The sequence below is a fragment of the Merops nubicus genome, unplaced genomic scaffold, assembly GCF_000691845.1.
Source record: "Merops nubicus isolate BGI_N331 unplaced genomic scaffold, ASM69184v1 scaffold28696, whole genome shotgun sequence".
Lineage (NCBI taxonomy): Eukaryota > Metazoa > Chordata > Aves > Coraciiformes > Meropidae > Merops > Merops nubicus.
In genome coordinates, this window is record NW_008616058.1 from 1 (window position 1) to 9,001 (window position 9,001).

At 51.3% G+C, this 9,001-nt stretch overlaps 1 protein-coding gene across 1 annotated transcript in view; it reads left to right on the forward strand.

Annotated features, from left to right (window-relative positions):
* Window positions 1-363: 363 nt before the first annotated feature.
* The window catches only part of CSF1R (colony stimulating factor 1 receptor), a gene marked incomplete at its 5' end in the record, with an annotated part of 13,130 nt that continues 4,492 nt past the window's right edge, over window positions 364-9,001 (forward strand). The window contains 9 exons of the mRNA XM_008942740.1: window positions 364-648; window positions 1,281-1,417; window positions 2,155-2,314; window positions 3,178-3,367; window positions 4,380-4,495; window positions 4,741-4,861; window positions 5,505-5,695; window positions 6,288-6,400; window positions 8,527-8,653. Coding sequence (XP_008940988.1) covers window positions 364-648; window positions 1,281-1,417; window positions 2,155-2,314; window positions 3,178-3,367; window positions 4,380-4,495; window positions 4,741-4,861; window positions 5,505-5,695; window positions 6,288-6,400; window positions 8,527-8,653 — 1,440 coding nt within the window. The remainder of the gene's footprint in view (window positions 649-1,280; window positions 1,418-2,154; window positions 2,315-3,177; window positions 3,368-4,379; window positions 4,496-4,740; window positions 4,862-5,504; window positions 5,696-6,287; window positions 6,401-8,526; window positions 8,654-9,001) is intronic.

A 9,001-nucleotide genomic window follows, 5' to 3' on the forward strand; every position in this document is an offset into this window, starting at 1 on the left:
AAGAAGTTGTGCTGTTTGAAGATATGTTTGAACAACACCACTTGAGTTCACCCATTCCATTGTACCAGAGATACTGTCCTGGACAGGGAAGCTGCAGGTCTGATAACTAGAACTATGGCCATGGTGAAAAGTTTAGGGGCAAGCACACTGGCCTATGTATATTTGTGAGCTGATTGCTGTGCTCTCCTCAAACACTTCAGCTGGAATTGGGCTTGTCATGTGAGGTTTTGGAGGCTGAGTCAGCCAGGCTCTGAGCAGAGCTGCCCCAGCATCGAACTCCCACTGGGCAGCAATGCTGGAATGTTTCTCAGCATGGATGCTTTCCCTGGTCCCACTCCCTGTCCTGCCTTGTCCCCTCTGCAGACCCCAGCAACGTGTGGTACACCCCGACGTTCCGGATCTCCGTGAGCAGAGGTGGGAATGCTGAGCTGCCCTGCCTCATCACGGCCCCCGAGTACGGCTCCAGCGTGACGCTGACAGCAGATGACACCTCCCATCTCTCACCCGGGACCAACTACTCCTTCAGCTCTGAGAAAGGAATAACGCTGTACAACGTGCAAAGCAAGCAGAAGGGCTACTACCGATGCCAAGCGGTGGTGAATGGAAGAGTAGAGAAGTCAGCAAGAATCAAACTGATTGTGAACGAAGGTAAAGGATTGGGCTTGCTGCTGTCCTCAGGGAGACAGCAACTGCTGAACTGAGCACAGTAGATAATTAAAAAAAGTTCCTCACCAGTGGTAGGCAAGACCTTCTGAGCCTGCAGTCCCTAAAGGGTATTTAGTGGAAGTAAAACCCCATCAGCTTCTGGCAAATTGACTCCTTCAGGTGGGTCTCTGTGGGTTCATCAGTGGTCAGATCTTTGCAGGCACCGCCACGGAACAGAGGAAAAGTCCACATCTCCCTGATGTTCTGCAAGTCCTGGGGCTCTGCTGCTCAGTCCATAACCACACAGAAGTTTCCCTTGGAGCCCACAGTGCTGACTGCTGTGCTCTCCCCAGCCTGTCCTGCTTCCCATAGACACGTGCAGAAAGGAGCCACGATCCCTATGGAAGGGGAAATCCAGGGCTGAAGGGGGTGGAAAGGAGAAGGTAGCCAGGCCCCAGGGATGGTCCACAGCACCCAGGGTCAATGCAGAAAGGAGCCACAATCCCTATGGAAGGGGAAATCCGGGGCTGAAGGGGGTGGAAAGGAGAAGTTAGCCAGGCCTCAGGGATGGTCCACAGCACCCAGGGTCACTGGGCCAGCTGATGCTGAATCTCTCTCTGCTTGCCCCCACGTAGCACTGGAGAAGCCTGTGTCAGTGGTGATGGAGACTATGGACCACGTGCGGATCGTGGGCGAACCCTTCGAGGTGACCTGCAGAGTAACTGCTCCTTCCCACAAGTATGACATCGGATGGGTGACAGCAGCAAGAAGTGTAAGTTGTGCAGCTTCAAGGGGGCTTTCCTGGAAACTGGGAGACAGGGTGGTGAGGGCTGCCCAGAGCTATGTCACCTGCAGGAAAGCCCTGAACTGCTCAAACAAAGCAGCTGTTCAAGCAAGCTGTAGAAATCTGAACGTGTGGCCATCCTTTCCTTGGGGTGCAAAGAATTAAGAGGCACCTGCCCCTTGTCAGGATCTTACTGCCAAAGACAAGAAAAGGGTGTTTCAGCTGAGGTCGCTGAGCAGGAGGCACAGTACCTACTAAGGCAACGTTTCTCCACCAAGCTCTGCCAGGGCTTATAAAGCAGCAAGCATGTTCAGGACACACAGTTCCTCAGAAGAAAAACAAGTTATGGGTGAAGAGAGGGAAAGCATTTCAAGACTTGGAATAACAGATTTTAACTACTAGATGGTCAGCAAAGGTTTGCTAGAAGTCCTTATTGTATCTGATGCCTTTATTGAGGAGTTGCAATAACACACAAGACATTGCATGTAAGGCCAGTCTGCAGTCAGGAGGCTGATGATAGGTAGAACTCAAACTGCTGTGGAATATCTGCCCTGGATACTCAGGTTTACTGTGCTTCTTGGTCCCCTCCCTGATGGCTTTCAGTGGCAGGGGCTCTGTAACAAAGCCCAGGAGCCCAGAACAGGAGAGGGTGGGTATGTTTGCTGTAATATTTCCATCTTCTGCCCTTCCAACAAAGTGCCTGATGTTCCCTCCTTGCTTGACAGGTCAGGACAAGTAAAAAGCCTACCTTTGAAAATGAGAACTACATCATCAACACCACCCTGTCCATCCCAGCAGTGACCATGGAAGACAGTGGGCAGTACACTTGTGTAGCTAACAACTCAGCAGGGTTCAGGAATGCTTCAACAATGCTTCGGGTGGTAGGTGAGTGCTTCCCCAAAAGACCAGGAAGGTGTGGGCTGAGTCACACCCACCCTGGAATATGTGCCACTTCTGCCTCTATCTCCTTCCTGGTTTTGTTGTTGGAAACATCATTCTCACTTGTGCCCAAAGGCTCCCAAGAGAGCTGTGGAGCTGCTAGGAAAGGAACCAGCGTTCCCTTCACCTCTTGAAGGGCAGGATAACATTTCTTTAATTCTGGATGAAAAATTGGAGAACTTTTTTCAGTCTGTGTGTTTATAAAGAGCTTTAAAACAAATAGAAAAGAATGGGGTGAGGTTATGCTGAAGATGGGGAAAGGCTGGCTAGAAAGAGGGGCAAGCCACGTGAGCAGGCTGGATTTTTATCTCTTCCAGTAACAGATACATGTCAGAGGATTCAGACTGATCATACAGTAGTTTGTGTCTGAAGGTGGAATTCATCCTCATGGCTTGTAGGCTGGGGGTTGTTGCTGCATGCCATGGCTCAGAAGAGGACTTGGTCTGAGTTGTTTCCAAGTGGGAAGCCAGGAGTTTAGCTAAGGGGCCTGCCTTCTGTGGATGATTAAGAGATATAGGTTTTAGCCTCATCACTTACTAGGATACAGTGTGTAAAATCTCTTTCTCCATGAGATGTCACTAAGATTTTTCTAGCTCTCCTGAGGCAGAGTGTAATCCAAGCTGCTGTGACAAAGAAGCAATTTAAAATTACTCTTTTGGCACCATAATCTGTATAATCCCTCATTCCTTCCTGCAGCCTCCTGGCTGAGGCTGCTTTTTCCAATAATGGTCTGTTTATGAAGCTGGTATAAGCTTGTTTCAGGTCTCTGGACATGCCTGCTGATGGTCATGCTCTCCTCCATCCTGCAGAGAGTGGTTATGTGTTCCTGACCCCAGTGCAAGCCACCAGCCAGGAGGTTGCTTTGGGAGAGAGTCTGAAGCTGCAGGTCCACATTGAGGCTTACCCAAAACTTCTCCACTGGGGCTGGGAGCACAAAAACCCCCTGAAGAGCTCTGGGAGCACCCCATACAATGACCAAATGATCTCTGGAAACAACTGGTATGTGCTCTTGCTTTTCTACACTGGCCATGGCATGTTCACAACAGGGTTTTCCTTGTGAGACAGACCCCATGCTACTGACTGACAGAAAACCTTCTGGTTTTCAAGAAGGGAACCATTCTCCCTTTTCACTATTATTAGCAAATGACAGAGAGCAGGTCTGATCAGGTCAAGGAGGACACCACCTCTAACTCGGCAGCCTCCTCTTTAGAAGACCTTGTGGAAGTTACTGTGGCATTTGTGGTCTGGTTGTTCAAGTCCATGCTCTCCTTGCAGGAAGAAATTGCAGGGGTGGATGAGCAGTACAAAAAAACTGGATTCCCTCACTGCTCCTCAGACCTGTCCCATGCCCTGTGGTCTGGGGAGTGTACATACTGAGCAGCACTGTATGGTCCATATCAAGAGAAGCCAGAATCTTTATATGGATAAGATCTAATAGAAGGCACAGTCCTGTTCTCCCAAAGCCTGCAGCCAGCTGAGGCCAAAAGGAGACTGAAAGAGAATCATTCCACTTGTTGCCAAGTTTTGACAATTCCCCTTTCATTTTCTTAGAAACCCAAAATAATCCACAAGAGGAACTGTGGCACTGAGCAAGCAAGATAGCTTTAGGGCAACCTCATTCTTGATTTGGGGCCTGATAAATGGACGAGGGGCAGAGGGGAATGGGCATTAGGGATGACAAAATAGAAGTTCTGTCAAATGCAGGAGGACCAGCATCCTCTGGCCCTTCAAAGATAATGGTTTAGATGTTAAGCTCTTTTTCTGAGCATTCACCCACCTGTAGTCCTCCAGATGTGCTGTACACTTGGTGGCAAAAGGCTTCCTCTAAGGAAGATAAGACCCTCCCTGGTTCCCCTGCAGAAGCAAGTAGCAGGTTCCCCTCATGGGCTGGAATTAGTACTGGGAAGCATCCAGGCATGGGGAGCAGCTGCACCTTGCTGAGCAAAGGCTGTGTGAGTGCTTGAGTTTCCTCAGCACAGTTTTCTTCATGGTCTTTACTCTGTGTGACCAGGTACAACAACACGCTCTCCCTGAACCGCCTGCAGGAAGGAGAGGGAGGTCTCTACACATTTCATGCCCTCAACAATGAGACCAATGCTTCAGTTACCTTCAGTATTTCTGTGAAATGTAAGTGCTTGGCATTGCCCATCCTATCACCCTGCTAGCCCAGCTGGTAGGATGGGGTACCAGGGTGTTTCCGGCCCCATGCTCACAGCACACACAGCCAGGCTGCCTCTGGGACCAGCCCAAACCTGTGTAGCACAGGGGTTCCTGGTGTGCTACAGCTGCACATGTGCACAGTAAACTGGAGCACAAGGAATGTGTTTTTCCTCTGGTCAAAGTGCTCACTGTTCATCTGCCTTCCCCAACAGCTCCTCCAAGGGTCTGCAAAATCAGGGTGCCAGCCAACGACTCCAGCATCCTGCAGTGCCTGGCCATCGGGTACCCTGCCCCTCGCATCGAGTGGTACCTGTGCCCTGTTCACTCTGAGAGGTGAGCAGTGGCTGGGCACCAAGGGGGGTGTGCTTGCCCCTGCGCTGCTCCCTTAGCTGAGCAGCACCAGGAGGGCTTGCTGACGGGCAGGACAGCAGAGCCTGCTCAGTAACAACAACAGGGACGTTGCCCTGCTAAAAAAAAAGAGGTTCCTGGGGACTGTCTGAGTGGGCAGTTACTATTCGTAAAGCCCTGAGCTGGAGGAGTTCAGCCGCCAGTGATTCCTGCTCTCCCAATGCCATTCCAAGGAATGTGTGAGTCCCTGGGAGAATTGCCTCAACACAAGCTGCTGTAGAGCTACACCCTGGCTCCTTCTAGACATCCTTCTGGGATCTCTGGGACATCCCTCTGAGCTTCCACAGAGCACAGGCTTACTGAGTTAGTGTAATGGGAGGCAACTGCAGCTCCCTGGCAGGAGTTGTGTCTCAGTACCAGCCCCAGTTGTAGCTGCATAAAGGCAGGTGAGGCCGTGTCTACAGAGGGCTTGGATGTTCAGGGAGAGGTCTTCTAGCTGGGCAGTGAGTAACGTGTCTCACAGAGCTACAACCCCAGTTCCTGGTGTCTCCCCTCTAGTCTGACACACGTGCTTCTGTGCAGCTGTGCTACAGGAGCACTCATTCTGTCCTGCTTGGTGTCTCTGCAGACAGGACGAAGGCTACAGGCTGCTGTGGAATGACTCCAGCCCCCAGGTGGTGAACGTGTTGCCCTTCCGAGAGGTGGAGGTGGAAAGTGTTGTCCAGTTCCAGGAGCTGGGTGCCAATTTCACCTTCTGCTGTGTGGCCATTAACAGAGAGGGGAATGCTTCTGACATGTTTCACTCTCTCACCATCACCAGTAAGATACAAACTGGTAGCTTGGCAGAGTGGGGGAGAATCTGTGGGGTTTTGGGGGCCCATCTTCCTATCCATACATCCCTACTGTCTTGCAAGGGAAGTGCTATATATTCCACAAGCCCTCTATCCTGATGGGAGGTGGGAGGTATTTGGCAACCTTAGCAGCCATGTAGGAGTTGCTGGCTGGGGATAGGCTGGTGCCAAAGGCTGAGCCACACCATGAACACCTTGTAACTGCAGGACCCAGCTCCAGGGCACAGCACAGCTATCAGATGCTCAGCCCACCAGAGTCCAGGGGTTGCATCTTCTGATGGGCTTGTTCTTGCTGCACACATCTTGGTCCTCAGTCAGTCTGACCTGCACCTAGTGCTGTTTGTGTGGAAATTGGGATGCATGGGGAGAACAGTTTCAGCCTTGAGTTGAGAGTCAAGAACTTCCCTCAGCTCCCAGCAGCTCTTTTGGGTGTCTCTGAGGCCAGTGCTGGGTTGTGTTGCATATGAGGGAAGCCTAAATGAAGAGCTAGGAAAAATGCTACCAGAGATGGGCTTGAAACCAGAGTGTTTTACTCATCCCTGTTTTTTTTGTTCCTCCAGGAAGTGTCATGGCACCCCCAAACAAGCTCTTCAACCCCATCCTCTCCACCTGCATAGGCACACTGGTCCTGCTGCTCCTCCTGCTCCTCTTCCTCCTCTACAAGTACAACCAGGTCAGATTCCCTGTTGCACAGCAAGGGCTGCAGGCCCTGCCCAGCCCCAGGGACCACTCAGCCTCTGCTGGCAGCCCCAGCCAGGAGACCTACCTCCCCCATTCCACTCCCTCCCACATTCCCCCAGGAGCCTCCTGCTGCAGGGCAAGGCTCATGCACCAAGCCCAGTGCAGTGACACCTCTCCCACCCTGGTCCTCCAGTCTTGAAGCCCAGAGGTCAATGTGGATATTCCTTGATGCTCACTCTGTGCTACCCATTGCAGCTGGTTTTGATCTGGTCACCATGAATCCAAATTCAGACCAAATTAAGGAGAGGAAAAAAAGTGCTTTGCAACTTGCACCTACTTTTTATTCTCCTCCCTGCTTTATAAAAAGCTGTCTTCATGAGGAAACAGGATGATGTTAGAAGGCGTTTGTCTCCAGGAAGACTTGGTCACTATTTTTATGTAAGAACTCGCCCCATTTTCTCTGCAAGACTCATTTTCAGTATTTGGATTCCTTCTCAGTTCTTTCCACAAACTGTACCAATCAATAGCTACCTCTGCTTCATCAGTGGTGAAAATAGCCTGTTTTTCAGCTCTCCCTTTGGCACTCTTCCTTTAACAGCCCATCAAGGCTGCAAATTTTGCAGCATAGTTCTGGTGCTGGTTGTCAGAAGATCCAGCAGAGCCCTCTTCCAAACAAGCACCCACAGCTTGGCAGGCAGAGCTGTCTTTGGGCAGTAGCACAAAGAAAGAGGTGAAAGGATGTGCAAACACAGCTCTGAAGAAATAGCTTTTAGGAAGGCTTTGCAAGCCCAAGAGAAGCGAGACATAGTTATAAATAATCTTATCTATCTCAGCCATGAGTCTCTCCAAGCTGATCTAGTTAAGATGTCCTTGATCACTGCAGGGAGGTTGGACTAGGTGACCTTTAAACGTTCCTTCAAAGGACCCCAGACATTCTCTGAGTCTGATTCTTGAGTCACAGCCAATTGCTGCAGTGCTAGGTGAGCTGAGGAGCACAAAGCAGCAGTGCTCACCCTGGAGCAGAAAGGAGGCAACAACAAATAGACCTGAGTGTGTGTGTGACATTCTTTGGGGGACCTCCACCAGAAACTGCTGCCTGGAGCATCCTCTCTGGGCCTTGATGGACAGCCTGCATGGGCCTAGGTGTTCAGCTTTCAGGTGAAGGAAACAGAAGCAGTGTGTGGGAGAAAACAGATGCTTTGCACCAAAACTGCAGATCTGTTTGCTCAGTTTTTGTCCCTTGTGCCTGTGCTAACGTAGCTTTGAGCATCTACCCACGTGCTGCACCATTCTCTGCAGCCCTCTAGGGGAAGAGGGGAGGGGAAGCATTTCAGTGCACATCTCCCATAGGTGGGACACGAAGGGATTCATCCCAGCCGTGGTCACTCCACCCAGGCTTCCTTCTGCCAGCCTTGATGGACCTGAGACCACCTTTGCCATGCTGGGGAGCAGGTCCTTGCCCTCTCCTCACACAGGAGTGTGGCTGCTCACAGCTCTCACACCAGGCAACCTCACTGCCCTCCTCTGTGTCTGTGCCTCCAGCCTGGCTCTGCAGCCCTCTCAACATGAGTAACACCACCCAGCAAAGGCAACAGCCCCTGCCTGTCTCTGCCTTTCCTGGTTACTTCTGCCATGGTATTTATGGAAAAGAGAAGAAATTCTTACTTCTCTTTCTCCATTTCTTTTTTTTTTCCTCCTGTAAGGAGAGCAAGGCTGGGCCAGTTCCACTGTTCAGCTGTGCTCAGCAACCCCGGGCACCAAGGAAGGAGGCACAGTGGGGACATCTCCCTCCAGCAGCAGCTGGGCACTGTCAGGCACTGGTCTGGTGGGGCATGCTGGATCTCCTGGCTCTGCAGTCGAAGTGAGGGCAGTGGGCTACCTTAAGTGAGAGAGGCAAGAGAGCTTCCCTTAGTCACAGGTGATGACTTGGAGGGGCTTCTAACAGCAAAGGGAACAGGCTGTCCAGACAAAGCCTCACACAGTCCAGGTTCAAAGCAAGAACTCTTTGATGGGCTGAAACTTGAGTCTTCCCTCTAGGCCTGCAGGGTGAGAGCTAGAGTGCCTGCTGGGACTGGGGAACCCTCAGGAGCCTGGCTAACTGGAGTCTCTTCCCTGCAGAAACCCAAGTACCAGGTGAGGTGGAAGATCATCGAGGCCTGTGAAGGAAATAACTACATCTTCATCGACCCCACTCAGCTGCCATACAATGAAAAATGGGAGTTTCCCAGGAACAACCTCCAGTTTGGTAAGAAGCCTCCCTTGCTGCTTGCCTGGTGGCATGCAGCTTGCCACAGAGCTGAAATGCTCCAAGGGACAAGACCAAAGCAACTGGGCAACGTCCAAAGCTGCATCCAGACACCACAGCAGCACCTTTAGCCTTGCTGCCCTCTTCCACTCAGGGTGACAAATGCCAGGGTACAACCTCCATTGCCCTGAGGAAGAGGATTGTCCCTCCTCTTGATTCTGGGGCCATTCCTAAGGCATAGAGGCCAGGCTGCGACATGGCCTCTTGCATACCATCTTTGCTCACAGCAGAGTTCTCACACTTTAACCAGCTCCTGACTAAGGCATGTGTCATCTTGTCTGGGCTCAG